Here is a 24,389-nt window from a genome sequence, read left to right on the forward strand (position 1 = left end):
GAGAATGGAACAAGTCCAAACAGATCAGCTCTGGTGAGAAGCACTCCAGGGATCACAGAATACACTCAGACACCAACCTTAAAGTAGTCAATTAACTGTTGCCTCTTCATTTTTACACTGTGCAATTAGCCTGATCTTAGTCTTTAAGGAGAGCACCCCTGAGTTTGGCTAAATTCTAAGAGACGGGAGCTCTCCAGGGCAGCTATCTGGTCTGTACTGCATGTGTCGGGGCCAGAATGGCAGTGTCAGGTGTTTAAGGAGCCACCTTTAAGCTAAATCTGACTTTGAAAAACACAGTAAGCAGCCACCAAGAAAATAGTTTAGCTTAAATACAGCAGGAGTCTTAAATATCTTACAGATATTGGCCCTCATCATTTGTATTTATGCACAAGGCTCAAGGGATAAATCCTTTTTGTATTGCACAGCTCAATTTGCCTCAGACTCAGGCTGCTTTTTATCACTGAAAAATTGATGAACTGGGAGCTGAAGCCATGTCTATTGTTCAGTGTGAGTCACACTTCACTGCAGCGAACATTCAGCTCGTGTTTGCTTTTCCCCATGTGGTATCTCCCTCCTCAGTGCCTCAATTCCTGCCAGGTTGCTGGCATGATCACTCTCTGGAGAAGACAGAAGAGAGTTCCACCACACTACTGGCTCAGAAGCTTTTTGAAATCTTGCTCCTACCTCTGTCAAGAAAGTCTTCTGTGTTTCCTCATCACAGCGAATCAGCTCCTTCATCACCATCACCTTTCCTGTTGCTTTGTGAGTCACCTGGTGGAAACAGACACCACAACTACAGGCAAGGTTCAAGAATACACAGCTCCAACGCTCTTGCAACTCTTCTGAAAGAGAGGGTAACATTGCCCTCCATCCAGAGAGGAATATAGACGGGAGAAAATTCAGAGCCCAGGGATGTGTGGGAAACTGCATAAAATTTCTCCTTTCAGAATTCAGCAAAGAATCTGTGCATGAAACAGAAACTACCTAAAGCTGACAGAGGAACATACCAAGAGATCAACAGCATCCCAAGAACCACAGCTGAAGTCTCCATTTACGCAGCGCAGAGCTGAGCGTGCGTACCGGCTGTCAAAGCCTCTAAAGGCATCAATGCCTCAGGTTCCCTTACAGAAAGCACTTGCCTAGCACGATGCTCACGTTTTGTACACAGAGCCTAACAACTACAGTCTGTATCAGCAAAGGATCAATGCTCATATGCATCAAAAACCAAACCAAACAACCCAAATCTGCATTACCACATGTTATGGGGACTCAGAAGCCTGCTGCTTTCTGATGAGCTTATCAAACTTACTCATGTGCAAGCAGAACTGGGATGTACAGATTGTTCAGATAAAGCAGGAAGCAGTTGTTTTACCACGCTACCTGCAAGGAACATCCCAGAATGGCGGCAAACACGCAGAAATCCATTATAAACAGGTAATAAATTTCCTGGCTCTTGGTATGGAAAGCATTTCCAGTTCCTCAGGAGCTGTTTGCCGGCATCCAACTAGTCCCTGGCATTTTGCTGTGTTCTAGAGGTTCCTTTTAACCAGCTTTCCCTTGCTTGCATGGGGTTCGTGAATGAGTAAAAAGAGGCCAAATTCTGATGAGCAGGTTTTCCCAGAAATCTCCCCTTCTGTTGCTTAACTTGAACAGCTCAGTCTCCCTGTGATCTCCAGGTAACTAAACAACCACCTTCTCTCTAGGAACAGAAGGGAGCTACTCTGACTAGATACAGTACTGTTGCATCAAAAACATTCCATCTGAAGCTCAAGGAAGTTGCCACTTTTTTGCCTCATACCCTTTAAAATCAAAAGCGTTTCAGAAAAACTCCAGAACTGCAACCCAGAACACAAGACCCACGTATAGTATTTAGGAAGCTTATGAGCTCTGGTGAGCAGTGAGGCACACTAGTTCTGTTTGGAACCATGGGACATAGCAAGGCTGATATAGGAGGAATACGAATGCATGGAATAACACAACAGAAGCAAGAGTAAAATATTCTTCTGCTCCTGTCTGAAATCAAGCATCCATATATAAATAGCGAGCCAGGGAACACTACACATTTCAGCCAGGGATATGAAAGCCAGGGACATCTAATACCCAAAGATAAAGGGAAGTGAAGAGACAAAGACAAGACAAGGCTAAGTGGAATTCTTAAGCTGACATACCAGCAAAACTGAAACAAGTGTCATCATGAAACTCCAAGGGGGCAATTTTAACTCCCAGAGCATGCACCAGAACGGGATGGCTATCAGGTAGTTTGAGCAGAAAAGAAATGCCTTTGTGCCATTAACTGTGGGGACGCAGATGACAAAAGCATGCGATAGAGGAAAGGTTCCGCTTACCTGGACCTGTTATTTCTCTATGAGCAGAGAAGAAGAGAAATATGCTCATTAGTATAGGTCAAAAGCATTGGGTTTGTAGTACTGGCTCACCACCTCCCATGGAAGCATGAGATTAATATGGTGGCTGGGCAGCTGAAGTTTATACAGGTGGAAGGAGAGAAGTCCCACAATGTAGTGAACAGCAACCTGAGTACTGAGGAGCTCACAGCACCGTGGTAAGGCAGAGACAGCTGCCCCCTGATGATGCCAGGGATGCCACGATAGGAGCTGCCGAAACACCCCCAGTCAAGACTGGAGAGCTTAAATACAAGAGAGCAGAACTGCTATTAATGGAGATCTTAATTGTGAGCGTCATGCAAGACCTGAGCACTGCCTCCACATCGACAAGCCATTTGGGCTCCGCTGGGGGTTCAGAGGTGGTCGCTACCTCAGCCTGGCAAACCCCAAGCGTGCCACGCTACGGGTGGTCAGAAATGCTGGACTGGGGAGTTGAATGCACCTCTTCATAAGAAAGAAGCTTGTAAGAGACAGTGGAGCTCGTTCCCCATTCTCCCCACCTTGCCCAGGTGGTTGCTGTGACACAGGGATGCTGGAGCTCTAAACCTCACTCAGATGAGTGTGTATGGCCGAGATTGACATTCAAAGGGGACAAAGTCAAAACCACATGCAGCCAGGGACACTCAGGGTCAGGGAATGAACTAGAGAAATGGACCTCACTGAGCAAACCAGGTGAGTTCCAAGAGTGATCACTATCAGCAGGGCAAAGGCCACCGAGACAGTCGTGAAGGATCCCGAAACAGGCAGACATTTCTGTAACCAAAGTAAAGGATGAATGTTTGGGGACCTCCCTAACCTTGATAGCTTGTCCAAAAAATCCTTTTCCTAGAACTTCGCCGTGAATCAGGTCACAGGGCCGGAAGATTTGCTGGGAGCAGCTGGAAGAGGAACGCAGGGATTCAGAGCGACTGATGTCACGGCTCAGGAGGAGCGGTTCCTTTGGAGAACTGGGGCCAGGAGACTTAGAAATGCTGTTACTTCGCCTAGAAAGCAAAGCAGACACAGGAAGATCAGGGAAGCTGCTAGGAAACTTTTGGCCCAACATATCCCATCATTAGCTCCTAAGGCACGAGTTTCTAGATGTGCTTCAGTGCTCTTTATATCTCAAAAGCCAGATGCTCTCCCAGCACCATGGAAGCTCTTCACAAACCCAGAGCAGCTTCCAAGTCGGAGCTGGCCAACACCACCACATGTCCTGCACTGTCTGTCAGAGGTGGAACTCTGGGAACAGGAGGAGGAAGCTGTAAAGACACAGCTCTTGCTGTCTCTAAACAAAGATTAACATACTGGCAAATGGCTACACGAGCAAATGAGTGACCCAGCCTAGGAAGACATGTTTTTGCCCAAATCCTAGGTCTCAGCTATATTCTGTTACTTCCCAGACATTCAAGACTGGCAAAAATCTAACCTTTCCATTTTCTAACTGTAAAACATAGTAGCTTTTCTATGTTAAAAGTAGAGCTCCTTATTTTTATTAAGGAAACCTTGCTGTCCTGAAAGGGAATGGAGACGTGGCAATAACAGGATGTGAAGCTCTCCACTGCTTCACCAGTGGTTTATACCAAGGCTCGTATCAGAGATAAGCCTTGTCTCTGCAGTCACTTGCCATCGCAGGGCACAGACAAGGCAGGTCAGAGGCAGCGCTTCCGAGCCTTTACCTCAGCGAGCGCCGCCGCAGCGTTCCTTCCAGATTCTCCTTGATGTCCAGTGGCGAGAGGGAGCGTGGGGAAATGGGCGGCTTCATGTGGGTGGGCAGACGGGAGTCCAAACGCAGCCTGTCTAAGCGCTGCGACACAGGGTCGTGCTCTATCAGCAGCTGAAGCGTCTGGCTTGTCTTGCGAATCAAGTCCTCCACCTGAAATCAAACCAAAGGAGAGGATGGCAGCAGAGCAGAGGAACACGGATGACAGCAGACAGAGGAGACACAGCAGAACGACCCACAGGAATCGGAGTAGAGAGTTCAGTGAGATCACTCCATAGTTGTGGTTTAGTTGTGTGCACTGCAGATGTCTACTGGACAAATCAAACTAGCAACACAGAAGTTCCTCATGCTATCCAAATCCTCTTCTGTTCTTTTCTGTCAGTTACAAGTGACCAAACACCTTTTTTTTTTTTTTAAATCCTGAGAAGTGTTCAAAAACTGCACAGGCTTCCACCCTGAACAGTGCTGCAAAAACCAGCTTCGCAAAAGCTGTTGTGCTCCTAATGTTCTCTTCAGCACCAACGCTAAATAAAATCCCTGTGTAGTGAATCATAGATTCATAGAATCGTTTTGGTCGGAAAAGACTTTCAAGACTATTAAGTCCAACCATTAACCCAGCCCTGTCAAGTCCATCTCTAACCCACTTCCTTAAGAACCTCATCTACATGTCTGTTCAACCCCTCCAGGGATGGCGACTCCACCACTGCCCGACAGTCCTTTCCTTGAAGGTACTGATGGTCTCACTACACTCGTGCAGCATCACCTAAGATCTGTATAAAGCATTTGCTTGTAAATACAGACATCAAATTCTTTTTTTCTTTTTTTGCAATAGGAAGCTCATCCCTAGGACCCGCTGAGCTTTTGTCTATAAGCAGTTGCCTCTAAAAGGATCAGAACAGTGGATTTCACTAACAATACACGAATAGTCTTCACAGCCTCTCTGTCCTCTGAGATGTCACAGCCATATGCTTTTCTTATTACCTTCCTCCATGTCTGAATGACACAAAATCAGAACTGCATCCCAATTGCCTTTCCACCTGTTAGATTTTCCTCTTTTGCTGGAAGGGCTGGCAAAGCTTGTCTTCATGTTTATTCCTACTGTCAGCACGAGTACTATGGGTGTGCACACACCGTATGTAGGGTGGCAGAACAGCGCTGAGAGGCAGAAAAGCTGTAGGAAGGCAGATGAGAAGGAGGGTTCATAACAGAACTCTACCCACCTCCTCCACCTGTAACGTACGAATAGGAGCTCCATTAATCTCCAGGATACGATCTGCAGGGTGGATGGCGTTTCGGACATCTGGGCTGATGTGCATCCTGTTAACTCTAAACATGGGAATTATTGTGTATGTGTGAAGTCAGTTTAGCCAAAATTATCAAAAATATTTGATCTCTGATGCTTCCCTTCATATTGGCATTTTGAAATAAAACAATGCTAATCTACCAACACAGGGAGCTACCATTAGACCAAGCGCTTTGGTTTGAGCTGGTTTGGGGAGAGCTCTTCATTGCCCAACGGCAGAAATTGCTAGTCCATTACAATTCTCCAAATGTTTTGTGCTCAGTAAAGGAGACAGCGCTGAGAAGTAAAGTTATCAGTTGAAGTTGTCACAAGAGCAAACTGGAGACCAAAGACAAATGGCTGCTGGCCAACATACATCCCTGTTGTGCCGAGATGGATCCCCTCAAGCAGTTAAAGCAGCTGGCAGGGCGGCAGTGCCGCAGAATTTTTACCAGCTCCCTCCGCGCAGACACCAACGTCGCACACAGCCTGGTCATACTCACTCTTTCACCTGGACACCAGTGGCGTAGCTGGAGCAGCCACCTTCAACAGACACAGAGAAGCCCCTCTTGCCATCGGTAGCTGCCGGCATGGAGATGAGGGTCAGCGTGTAAGGCAGCTGCTCACGCAGAGACTCGGTGGAGTGTTTTTCTATCATCGGTGTCAGCACAATCTGGTTATGGCATTTTCCACTAAAGGAAGTGAAGAAAGTCATTATGGCCATATTATTCCTCCGTGCCAAACTCACACTCCAAGCTCTCCCATTGACCATAAGCTATAGTTTTAGTGCTCACACCATCCCTCCCTCCCTCGAAAAGCAGCTTCCTGGCATTCCTCAGTGCCACGTGTGGCTGAACCACACCGAGCCAGCTAAACGCGGCTTGCGCGTACAGCGGAGAGCAATGTGGTGGCAAAGCCGCTCCGTCTTACCAGTAGAGAGTGGAATGTTGCACCAGCGCGTAAGCGTCCCCGTCTTCAATGATCACTTTGCAGCTCATACAAGCAAAGCACTCGGGGTGATACTTGTATTCGCCAGCCACCTACAGACAGAAAAGGGAGTAGCTTAGTGGAGCTGAAATCCATCAGCAGATGCAGCTCCTGCTTTCTTCTCTGATTCCCGTGTTCATTCAGATCTCAAAGTCAAGCGGCAGTTTTCTACTGAAGAGTTGCATTAACCCATTCTGCCTTTCCTGAATCCCATCTCGGACATCTGGTTTGCAAAACTTCTCTGAAACAAACACATCAACATGCAAAGCAAAGTTTGTGCCCCAGGAACCTCTGCTATATTTGGTGGCTGCTCAGCTATTAAAAATAGTCAATAGTCTGCTGCACACTAGTAAACAAGATATTAAACCTTCCTGTTCAGTTGATCTTGGCAAGATAACTAATGTTACGCCTGAATTAATAAAGCTGAAAGGGCTTTTTATTTTGGCAGACAGGCAATGCACAAATTCAGACACTTTACCAGCCAGCTGACAGGAAAAAAAAAGTGAGCTGACTGAGACAACAAAATACCTTTAAAGAATATCTTTATTCATTGATCTGTTTTTCTATTTTCTTTATGAGAACTTCCCTTATTGGCAGTATTTTACAGGCAATGAGAAATTGTCTGCGCTTTTCACGGTAATTCCCTTTGAGGTAGCAATCATATTACTCAGAGCCATGCTGCTTTTATTTAGGCCCTCCCTAGAAAAAGAATGGTTATTTTTAATTCTTGACAGTTTTAAAGGTCAAACATTTGCAAGGTCGCGGCACGGAGGGGAACATTTAGGCGAGCCTGTATTGTGCGGGCAGAGTTCAAGGCCTCAGCGCCACTGGGGCTGACGATACGTCAAGACTCCATCGGCCAGAAAACCACTCTGGCCACAGTCCAGGTGGGACTTGGACGGCAACGTCCCCAGAGCCACAACCTGCTGTGAGCTTTGACTCGCAGTGCAGCGGAAAATCACCCCATGGAGTCAGGGGGGCACTGGGCTACAGAAACCGAGCAGACGTCCCCTTAAACACCTTTCTACTTCTCATGCCCGTGCATTTCAGCACCTTATTTTACTTTTTCATATGCTTCAGATCCCCCTAACTCCCTCTTTTAAGGGCTACGCCTGTTCAAAATTAATCTTTATCCAGAAGATGCACACACAAACCTCATTTCTAATCTCCGATTAGAGATTAAAGCAGCAAGGAGACTATTACCTTCAGTTTATTTGGTTATCTGAGTAGCTAGGGCAACTCCCAGCCGAGTACAAGTGGTTGGAGGCCGGAGTCCTCCGGAGTCCTTACCATCACAGGTCCGGTCATCAGCAGAGAGCAGCCATGGCAAGACTCCCCAAACTTGCCCCAGTAGTCCTTGTGACAGTACAGCTTCCCGTCCTTCTCATAGTACCAGTTAGTGAGGGGATCCTGACACTCAGAGCACCTTGAAGGAAACAAAGGAACAAAGTTCCAGTTGGCAATGAGTCACAAATCAACAACAAAGGTCCCCTCCTGCATGGACAAACAGCCATTCCGCAGCAGCTCATCACCAGCTGTTCTAGCTACAGATGTACTAAAACCCCCCATTCCCAATGCTTTTCCTACCAAAAATTAGCACCAAACCCAAGGTTTGTCACGGTATGTGGTATCAACCAATACAAAGGAAAAGACAAGCTTCCAAAGTTTAAAACAAATCCCATCCATTTATTAAAACACGTCAGTAGGTTTATAAATTCTGCCTTATAAACTGTGCTCCTCTGCTTCCTCTCGGCTGCAGGTTCCAGCTGTGGAGCTGCCCGGGACACAGACAGCTCTGCTCCGTCTCTACTCGGTGTTTCTACGGCCTCACAGCCCCGTGTGCCAGAGCACCCGTCACCTCAGCCTGTCCAGGACGGGGGACAGAGGCTGGATCCACCTCCTCGCGCAACACAAAGCCAGGTTTGCACCAACCTTTGTGGAAAGCCTTTCTGTTCTTTGTAAGGAGACCTCTCCCAAAAGGTCAGCTGCAGCACTGCCCATTTGAGGGAGAGTTTTCAAAGCAATTAGTCCTTTGAACTCCACATTTGTTGCATGTACCAATTATCTGTGCTGAAAGTCCTCCTCCAGCTCTCCCTACCAACTGCTCTCCCTTTCCTTCTGCTGATGGCAGCACATGAGAAAAAAAAATCACAACAACAACAAACCCCAACACAACCAACCAAGAAAAACCCAAACAAAACTATTTCTCTTATTTCATGGAGTCTCAAAATGCTACACATATCAGTGTCAGCTCCCATTTCAACAAGCAACCATTAATCCTCTCCCTATACCCACCCCCAGAAACAAACTCCTCCCCTGCCCCCGGCCCCCCCATAAAGGAAAAAGAGGCAGCAGTTCTACTGCAGATAGTATTTTAGCAAATCAGCAGCAGAACCCAGATCTTCAGGCTTCTTGAACACAAAATAATCCTGCCTGAGCAGGATGCACTGGGCAAGGGAGTTTAACTTCTGCAGCACCGAGGTGTGATTTAATGGAGAGATAAGGCACAGACAGCAGTTGCATCACTACAGATTATTCCATTAGCCCTGGGGAGCAGGTTCTCAGACTTCAAAAGGAAAATTAGTCTGGTATTGGCTGTTTCTGAGTGTAGAATCCAGGGCAGGTTACTCACCAATAACTAGTTCAAAGAAACACCTCAAGGATCAATGTCATCATCAGTACGATGCTTTCCCAAAGATGGAAGGAAGAGTTTCTTCTGCCCCTTACCCCAACAACTGTCCCAGTTACCGCACTGGAGGGAACCCGTTACACCGGGTGAGGGTCCGGGGGATTCAGCTCTCTCCACAGCACCAGTTGCACTTTTTAGGTGCTCCCAGGTCTAAGAGGAGAGCTACTGTTGACTTCACCTCTCACAAGCTTCCTGAAAGCTTATTTGTGCCAAAGATATTCCTTGTAAACTCCACCAGCTCATAACCAGTGTGACGATATGCGAAGCTGGTTGTGCTCCAACATGGAGTTATTTGCTCCGTCTCAAAAGACTGCAAAGCAACAAGGTGAGGCTGCTTGTAAGCAGCCCATGGTTTTAGGGGAAAACACGCCTCATGAGGTATTTAGTGCCGTACCCTACCCTCAGGAAAGCTGCTCCTTTTAATGTATTTGGCATTTATAGTGTTTGTTCTCCCAGCTGAGAAGCTCCAAACCCTGCCCACTCCCCCCTCCTCAGTGATGGGAAAGAACTGCCGCACGTGCAGCAGGCCCTGCCAGTTTTGTCTGAGACAGAGGGAGCAGTAACTCACCACTGCGGTACATGGTACCTGCGTTATTACCGTCTCAGCCTTGGGGCACTGTCATGGTTACACCCTGCTCATGGTATGCAAGAGACCTAGAGGGCATCACCACGCGCTCTGCCTTCAACCACCAGCCTTTGGCTTCCGTGTGCAGTACATACCCCATGCTGAATGATCAAGTGGGTGAGTGGGAGGGAGAAAAGAGCAAGTGGAGACTAACAGCGAAGATTTCTATCACCTTGTGGCAGGAACATCTGGCTCGACACAGGCAAATGCGATCCCTCAGACTTATCCGACTTCTGCGTGCATGCCTGTACCAGTGTGTGCTGTGGGAGCGATTACATCTTCAAACGGGGAGCTGTGACCAGACCTGCGCTTGGGATGCACACGGCAAAGCTGGAGACTGCTCCACCAGGGCTTCAGGACCCGGCTCTCTGTGTAAGTTCACCCCCAGCAGGAGGGTTATTTGTTTGTTATTAATCACACCACCATCCCTTCCTCACCTTTCTTCATTTTCACCTTCAACCACTCCTTTTTCCCCCCTAAGAAAATATAAAACTCCTGCAAAAGCAACAAAACTGCAATTCTGTTTAGACAGACTCCAGAGGATCACGTATACTTGTCTTCCCTTTATCTTTCCCTTAGTTCTTCATGGTGTTATTCCAACCTTAGAGCACTGTGATTAGTTTGCTTCCATCCGGAAATAAGCACTGGTATCTAATTTGCAACACACCCATAGCAGAATGAAGGTGAGGGGGGTGGAGCCAGCAACCAGTCAGTTCTTTGCTATGCAATTAAACAAATCTGGGCAGGACGGGTTTGCAGCTTAGGGCTCAGAACCCCACCCAGGGCAGTGAGACAACAGAAACAAAGCGACCAGCCCCAGAGAGGCTGGATGCTGGTAATGGGTCTAACTGGCCAAGCAGCACCTTCTGTATTCACCATGTGTTCTGTAATGTAGAAAGGGGTTTGGTTTTGTCAGGTGTGGAGGACTGAGAGTACACAGGTATCGTTTTAAGATTGTTTCAACTGTTTCAGTGCCAAATGATAAAGGAATGACACGATTGTTCTGTGTGACTGTCACTGAAGAGATATGTTGGAATTTTATCTCGGAAGATACAAGAGTCACCTCTCCTTCCTCTCCCTCCTCGTGAGCTGCGCGGCTTTGCAGCGCTGCCATTGCCAGGGCTCACATCAGCTGAGCAGGAACACAATTACTTCTGCAGGTATTAAGCAAGCTAATCTTTGCCAGTCACCACAACCAAAGGACAGGAAGATTTCTTACTCCTCTGTCTTCTATAGATTAGAAACCGCTAATCTTCGCCTAGATGATTTGCTCTTCTTATTACAGAGGAACAAAGCGTGGTGGTCAAGGTTCTTGGAGGGCTGGTAACAGCCATACTGGACACATTTCCTCTTGCTGCCCAGCCACCATTTTCAGAGCTGCAGAGCCCTGCTCTGATCATACAGTCCCATACATTATAATTCTTCACTTCCCAGCCTTGGTAATAAAAAAATACACTAATCCGCCTCCCACTGCCATCCTCCAGGAACCCTGCGCAGCATCTGGGTGCAGCCCTGATCCTCAGTGGCACAGCAGGTGCAGAAAGAGTTCATAAATCGCTGCCTGATGGCTACTTGTCTTTGTGAGGGGTGGCAGGAGGATCAGGTCACAACAGGTAACCAGCCTGGTTTTCAGCGAGATGGAGATTCAATTGAGTGGCATCTCTTTTACATCTAAATGAAAGCCAATACCCTCATGGAAGCAAAGACTACCCTGGCGCTGAAGAGACAGATCCCTTTGAGAAGGGCTCATTAATAAAATCCACCCCCCAGACGCACTGTCAGGCTAGATCAGTTAACGCTAGACAGGCTCGAAAGGGCTGTGGTTCCAATTCTGCAGGCAGAGCTGGGGAGAGGACAGTCACGCAAACAGAAACCTGCGGAATAAACCATCACCCCAGCCTGCAGCTACCCCACAGGCTCCTCACCCGGCCCTGGCAGGGTTGTGTGCACTGGCGATGGAAGAGACGCTAGACAAGGAAGAACGGATGCTAGAAAACTGACTAAGTACTAGAAGACAGAATGTTTAAGCTCTGACTATGCAAAACCATTGCCACACACTTAGGAGAAGGTGTATCTGTGGCTCAGCACAATGCCATACACATATTAAAAACAATAAACGCCTGCTCACTTTCTTTCTTCTGAAAGTGGACGCTGATTCAGAAAGTTGCTTAAAGCAGCTTAGCAATTGCGCAGCAGTATTTACTCCTATCCTAGATTGTTTTAACAAAAGGCTCCTTACTCCCAAATCAGTACAACAAACTGTGTTTGCAGGAGCAGGATCAATAATGAGCAAATCCGAGTGGAGGGGAACAGGAGGGAGACAATGAAACTGCAAGCTCTGCCTTTCCCCATCCATGCACCGTATCAGCACGTTGGTCCGTCACCACCCTGGCTGCGTTCGGCCCCACTCAGAGTTTTCACTATGGAGATGTAATGCAATCAAAGCCTTGTTCTGTAGCTATGGCCCTTCTCAAGCCTCATTTGTTCAACTGGATCAAGAATGTTTGTTATATTAACAAAAATATCACAGGGAAGAATCCTGTCCATGTAAGGGAAGTGTGCTGCTTGTCTCTAGTTACCTGCAAGGTACTTGATTTCTTTTCTCAAACAAGATTAGGCGCTGCCTCCCTGCAGATTACATCACCTTCCTGAACTCCCCACAGCAGCACCTCACCTCACCCTGCCCAAGCACAAGCAGCTTTGGAAGAGACAGCAGCAGCTACAGTTAATCTCATTCCTGTGGCAGTGGAGCAGAGCACCGGGGCACAGCGTAAAGCAGCGTACGTGGTGCTGCTCCGAAAGGCAGCCTGCTCGCCCGGGCTACTCAGACACTGCTCACAGCACACAGCCTGCTCGCCTGGGCTACACAGACACTGCCCACAGCACACAGCCTGCTCGCCCGGGCTACACAGACACTGCCCACAGCACACAGCCTGCTCACCTGGGCTACACAGACACTGCTCACAGCACACAGCCTGCTCGCCTGGGCTACACAGACACTGCCCACAGCACACAGCCTGCTCGCCTGGGCTACACAGACACAGCACACAGCCTGCTCGCCTGGGCTACGCAGACACTGCCCACAGCACACAGCCTGCTCGCCTGGGCTACGCAGACACAGCACACAGCCTGCTCACCCAGGCTATGCAGGCACTGCCCACAGCACACAGCCTGCTCGCCTGGGCTACACAGACACTGCTCACAGCACACAGCCTGCTCGCCTGGGCTACACAGACACTGCTCACAGCACACAGCCTGCTCGCCTGGGCTACACAGACACTGCTCACAGCACACAGCCTGCTCGCCTGGGCTACACAGAACAGACACTGCTCACAGCACACAGCCTGCTCACCCAGGCTACGCAGGCACTGCTCACAGCACAGGTGCTATTCCCTCGTTCCACACATCTGCCAAGAGGCTGGTAATTGGAATCTTCCCTGTCTGCTCCAGAGAGCAAGACAGGTCCCAGTGAGGCCGGTTGTTCCCTGCACACAAGCACTGGACCTCACTCTTCACACCTTGCATGGTAACTGCTTGGGATAGTGTTACTGGGGGAAACGACTCTTTGAAGATCCGCTGCTGATCCTGCGCAAGACTTACCGAAAGGGATCCTTGGGAGCGAAGTAAGCTGGGGCAGACAAGTAACTTCCCATCTTCAACGCTGGATAAACCGGCTCAGCCACAAACTCGTCCAACTGCCTCTGAACAGGTCTGTTCTGCCAACATGGCAGCAGCCAGAGCTCATTTAATCTTGCGCTGATTCAGATATTTCACCTCTCTTTGAAGCTGCCCAAGGAATGCCAGGTCTCTCAGCTGCTCATTCCTTTCCAGATGTTTCCCGGCTCCCATGGCTGTAACAACCTCCTCCTGCTCTCGGCAGCAGCAGCTCCCTCGGGAAGGGCAGAACAACTGCTACCCAGGCTAGCTGGACATGCTTCTGCAGCAGTTCCTGCGAGCTCTGCTGCTTGCTAACTATTGTCAAGTTTTCCCTTCTCTGGTTCCACCCAAGGGTGGGAGGGGAGGAGGAGCCATTGCAGAGGACAGCGTGTGGCTGCGGAGCCTGAATTAGCTCCACTTCTTTGGAGAGGTGGAGCTTTGGGCCAACGCGGGGCTGCGTTAATAAGTGCTGAAAGATAGCAACTTGTGCCAAAGAAAGAGCCAAGCGCACGAACGCGAGACTCCTCTCTGCGGCGGCGGTACGTTCTGATGGAGAAGTCAAGGAAGGCAGAGTGACAAAGGTCGCGTCTCCAAACACATCCAGTTAACGTGTACTAGATCCCTTCCTCCAGCCCCCAGCGAGCAGGATCACCCCAGCTCCACAGCACCTGCAATCTGCTCGTCCTCTTGCAAGGGGTAACTCAGTGTGCTTCACCCAAGGAAAAATAACTTTCTTTCCAAGACTGTTTTAACAGAGATCATTGCAATCATTTAACCTAATCTTCATCTCCTGAATGGAAGCTGAGGTATAAGTCAGCACAGAGTACCCTCTCCTGCTTGCAGCACTTGTAGTTATATCATTTTGCTTGCTCTGAAGCCAAGTGTGATCTCTAGTGGCCTAATCAGCTAAAGCTGTTTGCAAGGCACTCAGAAATGCAATAAACACATACTGCTGCCCCGAGCCCTCCCATTCCTGTCCAGTCAGCAAAGCCTGGCAAGCCTGAACACAGCCTGAAAATCATGCTGCATGTTCCAGAGGCAAGAGCGCTCAAATGTGCTTTGACTGGAGATGCTCATCTCAGCTGGCACGCTGTTCAAGGGACACTCGGGGCTGGGACGAGGCAGTTTTGGCTGCAGATTTGACAGCTGCTGCTGGCTGTTGAAGTAAGCACAAAGCCAGGAAGCCTTTTACGCTGTTTTTTTTCTCTATTTTTTCTTTCTTTTTTTTCAACTTTTAATAAGCAGCCACCTTTCTGACAAAAAGAAATCATTTTCACCCATGCAGTGCAGTCTCTAAGCCCGGCTGTAAAAGTGCAGCGAAGCCTAGTGCAGCAGAGCCCGATGGGGTTGTCAACTCCAGCACGGGTCTAATTCCTTCTGACATTTCACACAGCTCTACTGGAAGCAGCAACACGGTGAGTCTTGCACTCTGGTCTCCCACATTCTCTATATGTTGCGTGCTGAAAACGGGCCAGCGCTCGCAATGCAACACTTCCCACAGCACACGCACACCTCGGTGCATCGCAGAGCCCCTGCCCTGCCCGGCATCACCTACACACAAAAGCTTTTCCCCACAATTCTGCTGCCATGGGCTGAACTCCCTCCAAGGGGGATTCCACGTGACCTCATAAATCCCAGCTCTTCAGACAAAACCTTTGAAGATTTGATCCACAGATGTGATAAGCAGCCAGCTAGTCTGTGAATGAAGCCAGCAGATAAAGCCAACTTCAAAGTAATAAAACCCACCCAGACAGCTAAGCAACGAGGAAGGGATTTTGTTTGAGACTTCCTTAAAGCCAAAGGACACATAGTCAAATGTCTATTTAAACAGGAAACATCTTATCAAAATGATTTTACTTCTGCAGCAAGACCCAGCAGCAGCCAGTAAGTTACTTATTCCTACACAGAATTCTCTTGTTACTTCTTGCCTTTTTTATTGTCTCCATGACCTATTTGAGAACACAATTGCTCTGATAAAAGGGCTCTGGAAAAGGTGTTAATGCGTTCATACATTCTAGACCTGAATTCCTGCCAGAATGACTGTACTTCAAAAATGCTGATAAGCAGCTGTGTGTGTGGGACCCTTTTCTATGCAGTTTTACTGATACCATCTCTGAGGGCCAAAATGCACCAAAGCAAATTTCTTCTTCACCAGCTTAAGTCAGGTATCAGCATCTTCGCTCTCACAAATGCTGACAGCATTTCCACTACAAACATGTTGCCATCACAGGGAATTGCCTTCCTTACTACGGTTTACAATTGTACAGTAATTTTTGCCAGAAAGAAACCTGAAAAATATAACCAGCAAATAAAAAGGAACAAATGAAAAACTTCGACAATGACTTAACGTGAAATTTATAGCAAACCAAGTCGCAGCTGTTACAGCTTCGTCCCCACAGAAATGCATCACATAGCTATTGTGATATTCAAGTGATTAATATCTTAAAGCAGCCGGGGTTGGGCTGCACATCCAGACACCCTCGTTACCACACACTCTGTGCTGTGCAATAGCATGTCCACAGACAGATGCACTGCTCAGCGTATCCACCAGCCCTAAGATACATTTATCCTGGCACAGACAGGCACTTGGGTATGTGTGGGGCTGGAATAAGCCGGGGAAAAAGCATCTGCTTGATGCCTGAAGAGTCTGCAGCGAGTCTTTGTTTCGGCATGGGCGCAGTCTGGAGGCATTCCAAATACTTCAGTACAGTCCCAACACCTCATTGTATTTCCAAGGCACTTACACATAACACGTGCTTTGCTGCTGTTGAAAGACACAGTCAGTTCCTGAAACTGATACCGTTCCGATACGCACGTACCTGCGAGTGAAAGCTCTTGCAAACAGCTCTTCAGTAAACTAAAACAAACAGTGAAGTGAAGCTCGTTTCCATTACTGAATCTCACTTCTAAGCAGCAGCAGAACTGCAGACTGAAAAAGCGATGTCTTCGTGGTACCAAACATCACCAAGCACAACATTAGGGTGGAGATAAAAATTCTATCTCCACCATACTTGCCTAATGCACACAGATGTCATAAATACATGTAGGCTGAGAAGCAAACCAAAGAAAATAAACCTATTGAAACTTCATAGATTGTGCACAGTTTTAGAAGCAGTGACTGCTGATCTGTAAATCCAGCACAGACGGCAATAAGACCAGCGCTTACACCACCGCACCTTCACTCGCCTCCTGCCTTGCTGCTTCTGTCTCTGCAGACAGCTGAACTCCTCCAGGAAGGATCCTGCCTCGCTCACGTGGACTCTCTCATACATTCTGCACTGTGTGAGTAATTCTAATTACCTTCATATAACAATGCCCTAAAGGACAAGCCGTGCAAGTCAACAGTTTGGACTGGAATGCCCAGCTCCTCCTTAAACAGAAAGGGTCATGGTGTCCTGTAGCCGATAGATTCCTCCACGGAATGCGGCCACTGCCACCTGCAAAGCACTTCATTGTTCCTCTGGATTTTTAAACTCCTGAACAGTCGTGGTGATCCATGTACAAGCAGGCACTTAGCAGCTATTCCTCCCTAAATCTGATAGTGAGCTGGTGAATTGCAAAGCTGACTGGGACGCCATCAGAGAGACATTCCCAGAGTCTGCAGGGTGAGTGGAGAAGAGCTCTCGCCTCTGAGGCCCTGTCATGGGCTTTCTGTGACTGCCAGGAACTGGAGAAGACCAGGAAGGTGAGGAGATTCTTGTCTTCCTGCTTCTACCATAATTCAGCTGCCTTTTGTTGCTGATCTTTCCCCTGCTCTTGAGTTCAGCTGCTGGGTGTACAAACCTGGCTGTGTTCACAGCTGCAAAGCTAAAGGAAGATCCAAAGCATCAAACATCCACACATTTCAAAGTCATCTTAATAAGCACCCTTGCTCACATCTTTATTTGTCTGCATTTGTACATTTGAGCTTCATATCCTGTCACTCTAGATCTCTCCATCCTGTGCCAAGCAATCTGAACCAACAGAACTGATCCAAAGTGTAGAAAATACCGTCTGTGAGAAAAAGCTAGATCCTGGATTTCTTCAGTCTGGGATGGACTGATGCGGGACACGATTGCTGCTTTCAAGAGGAAAAGGTTCTGTGAATAACAGAAGGGGGAGAAAGCTTGTTTTCAGCTTGTCCACCGCAAACATGACTAGAAGAAACAGATTTAAATTGCAACAAGGGGCATTTCTGAAGATAGTGACAGAAACTTCTAACTCTAAGGATAATTACGTGCTAGTAGACTTAGCCTGGGAGACAGAAAACCTGCAGTGATGGGAGAGCGTTCAGTGACCAGTGTCTTGATCTTTCCAAAGCCATTGAAATGACTTGCTTTCAAACATGAGTTAAAGTTTAGTAGATATCCTAAGAACCACAGAAAACAGACTTGGAAAATACCTTCAGAAGTCATTTAGTTTATTCTGCAACCCTCAAAACAGGTTTATGTTATACATTCTTAATACAAGTTTGCCTGGCTTGCCTTCCTCTGCCCCCAAATCTAAAAAGAGTCGAGGTGATTCACTAAGTTTTGCGGAGCAAAAAATCCTTCTGCAGCACACAAAGGATGTCATTCAGTGTAGGAAAAAAACCAAATCACATCTTTGCAAGAAAATCCAATCACTAGAGTTGGCAAATTAAGAGTGGTTCTCTTCCCGCTCAGCAGCCCGGAGCTCAGGGCACCCCCGAATGCACCCACAGCTAATCCGGGTCTGTTCTCTGCCCACGGACAATGGTCGCGCTGCAGAGGGGCCACAACGGGATTCCGGGAAGAATCTGCTTTTAACCTTGTTCCGCTACTGAGAAACAGAAGAATTTGTTTCAAATTCACTTCAGAACAGCAGGAGGAGACAGAGCCAGGAGTTCTGCTGCACTCTGCCAAAACCGTTCTGTTTTTTCGAGGTATTCATCTAGAGAAAACAGCCTTGTGGCGGTTACAGCACTCCTTGTGTTTCAGTGTCTACCTCCAGTGCACGTTAACAGAAACTGGAATGCAGCAACACATGAACCCTAAACAACCTGTCAGGTGAACTGATTTAACTCTAATTACTAGGCAATTTTTATTGTGATTTACACAAATACATTTTGTGTTATTACTTTTTTACTGTATTTTACTTTAGCCAATATCTTTTACTGGAAAGTCAACTTACTGCTTACAATTACTTAAATATAATAATGTAATCCCTAATCAGTATAAAATGATTTCACACCTATTTAGTCAGATATCAAAAGCTTGCACTTTTTAGTCACACAGTTGTCTATATTATTAATTAGCATCAAACTATTTCATAATATAATTTAAAAAAATATACAGAAAGCCATAAGAATTTTTCCAGAGAACGAGCTGCATTGCATATGCATAAAAATCTGATGTTTTAAGCAAAAAGGAAATATTTGTCCAAATTGAAGTAATATGTTCTGGTCACCATCATCTTCAGTGCCTTAGACCTACCAGTGAAAACTTTTCAATTCATACAGAATTTCCTTGCTTTCCTTTCCTCTTCCAGAAAAGGAAGATGAGCTTTTCCACTCCTCAAAGCTCTGATGATTTTTCAGCTTTTCATTAACTGGATTGGGTATAAACTAAGCAGCATATTTTTTAATTGAAACTGTAAAATCCTCAGTAATCCATCACCTCCAATACCTTTTGTTGAATACTGTGAACAGCTCTTCTCTGATGTGGAGGGTTTGGCCTGTGTTGCTTGGCTACTTACATTAGATGTATTTTATAGACCGTAGCAATATACATCCTCTGTTATTTCACGGTTAGGAAGGAACTGAACCTCAGCTGTCTTCCTTCCTAAGCACATCTTAGGCACCCCGCTACAGTAGGAATTCCTACCACCATTTCCAATAATTTTTCTCCATATCGATCTAAAAGCATTTTCCACCTGGATGTATTCAACAGGCTTGATCTGAATTGATGGTTTTCAAATAATCAAAACCGGGTTTTTAATAAATACTGTGTCCTTAAGATTAAGCCATGCTGCTGGGTCTCCTCACTCCATCCCACTCCAAATATGCAATATCTTTATGGAAAGAGAGAATTGTCTTTAATTTCATGTGTCTTTATCTGTGGTTAAAAAAAACAAAACAAAACCAAACCAAACAAACACAAAATGACCATAAAAGGACATCACAATAGTAAGTATCAATACTTTATTCAAAAGTAGAATTCAAGGCAGAATCTTCTATTTTGTAGCATGGAAAAAAGTTGGACTGAAAGCAATAAGAACAGCATGTTCTAGGTCAAAATAAGCTCTTCCAATAATCCCCTTGGGTAAAAGTTAGCCAGACCTAGGAAAAAGACACCTTGCCACTTCTCCTTCCCTTTCTTGGTGGAGCGTTTGAAGTTCTGTGCAATACAAGTTCCAAACGCAGTGGAACTGTGTCGGTGAAAAGCAACGACCTTTGAAAGCGTCCGCTACCTCGGCAGAATTCAGAGGCACAAAAATACATCAGAGTTAATTCACAACAGACGCTGTGACAGAAACATCTAAGAAACATCCTCATCCAGGTCCAACCCGTGGGATTCAAGCCTAAGGACCAGCCGGCCAAAGAACAGTTTAAAATATCCAAGATCCACAAAGGGATTTGCATGTCCCTCCAGCCACACCAGAGAAAACAGAGCTTTCAGAGACAAAGCTCTTGTACACGCAGTTTGAGGAAGGAGGGAAGTGACAAAAAACTTAAATCCTGAGAGACACGCATGTACGTCAGCTCCTGCCAGCGCCAGGCATGATCAGCAGCCCGGCCTGACCAAGAATAAACAGAGCTAACGAGCCTGGCGCGGCGCCAAGCAGCATTAGAGAAATTCGGTGCCAGGGGAGTCAGCTAATCCACAGCAAGACTGGAAAAAACACAAGAGCTGCCGGAACTCACAGCTCCCAGCTGCCAAAGGCTCCTGCCCTTGGAGGCTTTTAAAGTTTGGCTTTGGGACATGAAGCACAAGACCAGCGCTCAGCAGAGTTTAGGGAGAACAGAAGAGAAGGAGGAACAGGGTGCAAACTGGGAATTTGTTTGCATGTGCAGTCCTACCCTGGAACTAGGAAAAGGGGAATGGCAGCTTCCAATTGTTGGCTGGGTGCTCGAGCTGGCTGAAAGCATGGAGCGCGAGAGAAGCGCGTCTCAAATGCAGAAAGTCGCTACACATCTCGGGAGAAAAGTTGCTGTCTTCACTTGTATAAAACAAACAAAATAACCCCCACCAAATCCACCCAAATTCCATTTTACAACATAAACTGTGATATCAAATTATCTGTGAAGTGTGATAAAGGCAGGATTTGCCTCCAGCTCAGCTATTATCCACCTCACAGCCCTAACAGCAAGAAGCACCAGACGTTTGCAAACCAAGACTCACAACAGAAATATATTCAAAGGCAGGAAAGAAAGACTTATGAACACACACAGCTTGGAGTTTGGCTACAGGCACATCTAAGGAAGCTCAAGAACAGGACACTAGAAGAGCAGGGTTAAGAGAAGCTGACTCAAAATAGCTAAACATGAACACGCAAATCAACAGAAACCCAAAAGACTGGGATTTGCAGTGATATAAAGCTATAATTGTGATTAGCAACAAGTCATTCTAACTTACAGATTTTCCAAGTCAACAGAGCTAGCATTGGTCCAGTAGCATGAAATGTGATTCCGGAGCATGAAAACAGAACTACATATTCATGAAACACCGACAGGAGGCATTACTCCCACCGGCACGAAGAAGAGCACGTCAGAGATCCCTTTTTGTGCTTGCCGATAGCAACACTATCCAAGAAATTTCATCAGTTTGTACGTCTTAACAGTCTGAAAAGGCGAGGAAGTAAAAGGCAAGACCTCTCTCCTCATATCAGCAGTTTTCCCCAACACCCCAATACCTCCCTTGTACCTACCACATATGGAAAAAGCCACAGGCAATCCAAATTGCCTGGGCACTGCTTGGGAATGCAGCTGAAGACAAATATCCAACCCATGGCTTCTGCTGCCACCAGTAAATCAGAGCTTTCGTTTGTCCTTTATCTGCGTTCCCGTATGTGTTTGCGTCAGCGTGGCAACACTTTGCCAGGCAGCGTCAGACGCTATTGGGACTGAAAACCAGTTCCAAAGTGCTACTGGAACCACTGACGTGCAGTGGCAACCGAGAGGACGCAATCGCTCGGCAAGAGGCTTGGAACAGCTCAGGCACAGAGATGGCAGCAAGAGCTCCCTGTTAATATTGGTATTATCCACCAGGTTCCAAGTCAGCTGAACAACACAGGGAGAGTTTAACGGGCTAAAATTTTACCTACCGGAAACAGGAGATGTGCCAAGCTTCATTTACAGTCTTGTAGAGGCGCTGACCAGCAGCAATGCTGTCCCCGCATCCCAGACACCTCCAGACTTCTTCACCTGCGTGCAGGAACAAGGTGACATACAGCAACCGTTTTGCATCAGAGAGAACAAGGATTGCTGCACCCCGATAGAGAACAACCTTCAATCACATAACGGGCAGGAAAGCCTTCACACAGAGACAGTTAAGGCAACAAGCTGAACTCTGACATCTCACATAGTCATTTTTTTTTTCCTCCAGACATAACATCTCCATCTGCTCCTTCACATTCTGCAGAAGAAAGCAATGTGACTTTTAATGGAAAGCAGCTCCATTCCAGCTCTCCAGAGCAGCGATTCCAGGCAGGCAGACCGGTCCAGTGTAACAATTCCCACACGGAGCCGTGCTAGGCCAGGAAGCCACGCTACTGCTTCCTCCTGACTCAGCACGTAACGTTTGCACTCATTTGTGTAATTAACTGGATTTCCCAGAAATGAAAGAAAAGAACGGCGAACTTTATTCAGTAGAGATTGACTTGACTACCAGGAAGGAATTACACGCTCGAATGAATATTCCTGTAGAGACGGTACAGCCAACACCAGACTGCCGTCAGACTCGGGAAGAGGGGTTGATGCTACTGGCCTATTGCCCTTTCAGAAAATACTTATAAGAGCTATAAAACAGATAAAATAGCTTCTGCTAGAACTGCCATAGAGCCCCAGAGAAAGCTGCTTATTTAGGTGCATCCATGCCAGGAAAACCAGCATGAAAACTTGTGCACAAAGAGCTGCTGGCACACAGATAAATGCTCTCCAAAACCCAGACAGCTGTGCGGGCATATTAAAACAAGAGGCAAGGGTCTGGATGGGCACAGGATGGCACAAGGAACATGTCACTTAGCTGGGCAGATCTCAAACCTTTTCCTTCCTGCTAACAAAAGCCTACTTGCAGTAAGGCTGCATAAGGAAAGAAGGGTGTTTAGAGAAGGAAAACCACTAACCACGGGCTTCCATTTTCCAAAGGACATTAAAACTCCGTAGTTGCTTGGGCAAGTTGATACCCAGGTCACGTTCCTTGAAGGTACACAGAACAGAAGCCATCAGCCTTCTATGCACTTTTACGCTACTGTGTAGGTCAATGACAATGTTTGAAAATAACCAAGGTGAAGATCTCCTTGTACATTTTACACAAACAGCTATTTCGGAGAAAATACTTGTTGCTCGACCACAAGAAAGCACCACCCTGAGCAGCAGATGGGCAGCACCCATAAGGGGCTCCACACAGACACAGTGCTAGAGAGGGTTCATTCAAATATGACATTTAGCAAGAGTTGCTACTTCAGTTCCTGATGAAGCATCAGCTCCACACCGGGAGTGCGTCTGCCCCCTCCTGCTGCCCAGAGCACCGAAACCTGCACCTGACCTCAGATCCACACAATGCAGCGTTAGGAGAAACTTGGAAGAAAAGCTCGCACTGCTCATGTTGTTCCATACAGCAAATCGCTCTCCAGCTCACCAACCAGGCTTGGAAATAAAAGGCAAAGCCTTGTGTGCCCGAGCCACCGCACACGGGCAGCTGGCACCCTCCTGGCCAAGCAGCACAAGCCGCAGCGGTCGGTGGAACATCGGGAGTCGCTGCCGCTCTACAGCCCAGACCCCCTGCAGCCCCTCCGCTCCAGCTCAGCGCCACGGCACCGGCTGCAAATGCGAATACAGACAGCGGATCCTATTTAAAGGAATTTAAAGATGAAGGACGACACCACAGCTGACTAAAAGCAACGGCTATTCCTCCAGAATGATCACATAGATCTGCCCGTTAGCTGCTGAACCCCGGGCAGCAGTCACACCACTGCGGGCTGCCGGGTCACATCTGTGTAAGGGCACAGGAAGGCTGATCGGCTCCCAAACGGGAATGAACAGTCCCGCATTCAGCCGAAATTGCTGGAGTATCCAGGAGAAGCGACGGAAATGAAAAAAACAGAGCAGGAAATGGTGTGGAGGAAAAGCAAACGGACACAGTCAATGTAACAGGTCAGTCAGGTCCCCCGGGACATGTCACCGGAACGCTACCGAGGCGGCTGGGGCAGCCCCGGCGGGCACCGGCCCCGGCCCGGGCGGGACAACCACCGGGACAGGGCGGCTGCGAGCACCGGAGCGCCAGCGGGACCCGCAGCCCTCGGGCGGCCGCCGCCGCCCCCGCACCTCCCCCGGGCAGGACCCCCGAGCCGCGCATGTGCCCGCGAACCGGCGGAGGCCGCGGGCCGTTCCCGGGGACACGGGGTCACGCTCAGCCCCGGGCGCAGGTTCCGGAGCCAGCGGTGCGGCGGCCCCGCGGGCGAGACCCCCGCCCCGAGCTCCGCACCTGCCGCCCCGCGCACGGATCCGCGGGCGCACAACGGCCGCTGGAGAGCCGCGGCCTCGCGTGCGCGCTCCCGCCCCGCGGCCCCGGCGCGCAGCAGCGGCCCCGGCCCGGCCTCACCTGGCGGCGCCTCCATCCCGCGCCGCTGCCCGGGCTCGCCCGCCTGGCGTCACCTACGGAACGCGCGGAGGGTCACCCCGCACCTGGCTCGGGAGCGCGCTCACGCGCGCGCCCCCCGCCCCTCTTCCCCTCGCGGCTATCTCGGCGCCGTCCCCCGCCCCGAGGGCAGCCTGTCGCCCCGCCCTTTTCCTCGCCGCAGGCCAATCGGCACTCCGCCCCCCTCGCGGCAACAGGCCAATCGCCGAGTTACTCCGCCGTGACCGTCCCGTCCCTTCCGCGGCAAGG

At 48.2% G+C, this 24,389-nt stretch overlaps 1 protein-coding gene and 1 long non-coding RNA gene across 4 annotated transcripts in view; one reads left to right on the forward strand and one right to left on the reverse strand.

Moving 5' to 3' along the window:
• The window catches only part of LIMK2 (LIM domain kinase 2), a 32,681-nt gene extending 8,433 nt beyond the window's left edge, over positions 1-24,248 (reverse strand). Inside the window, exons 1-9 of one of the 3 annotated variants that reach the window (XM_082065971.1) lie at positions 24,105-24,248; positions 21,607-21,706; positions 7,664-7,799; positions 6,317-6,426; positions 5,890-6,078; positions 5,325-5,430; positions 4,061-4,257; positions 3,199-3,385; positions 685-771 (exon numbers count right to left, since the gene is read on the reverse strand). In XM_082065971.1, the coding sequence (XP_081922097.1) occupies positions 685-771; positions 3,199-3,385; positions 4,061-4,257; positions 5,325-5,430; positions 5,890-6,078; positions 6,317-6,426; positions 7,664-7,799; positions 21,607-21,706; positions 24,105-24,120 (1,128 nt within the window). In that variant the 5' untranslated portion in view covers positions 24,121-24,248. Of the gene's footprint in view, positions 1-684; positions 772-3,198; positions 3,386-4,060; positions 4,258-5,324; positions 5,431-5,889; positions 6,079-6,316; positions 6,427-7,663; positions 7,800-13,287; positions 13,384-21,606; positions 21,707-24,104 lie in introns of those variants that run through there. The other 2 variants (XM_082065973.1, XM_082065972.1) reach the window with 2 other exon arrangements.
• Positions 12-10,053, forward strand: LOC309446332. Its single transcript, XR_014185445.1, has 3 exons — positions 12-83; positions 8,133-8,293; positions 9,870-10,053. It is a non-coding gene; the product is annotated as an uncharacterized lncRNA (long non-coding RNA).
• Positions 24,249-24,389: the final 141 nt, after the last annotated feature.

This window comes from Streptopelia decaocto (genome assembly GCF_964273445.1).
Source record: "Streptopelia decaocto genome assembly, chromosome: 15".
Lineage (NCBI taxonomy): Eukaryota > Metazoa > Chordata > Aves > Columbiformes > Columbidae > Streptopelia > Streptopelia decaocto.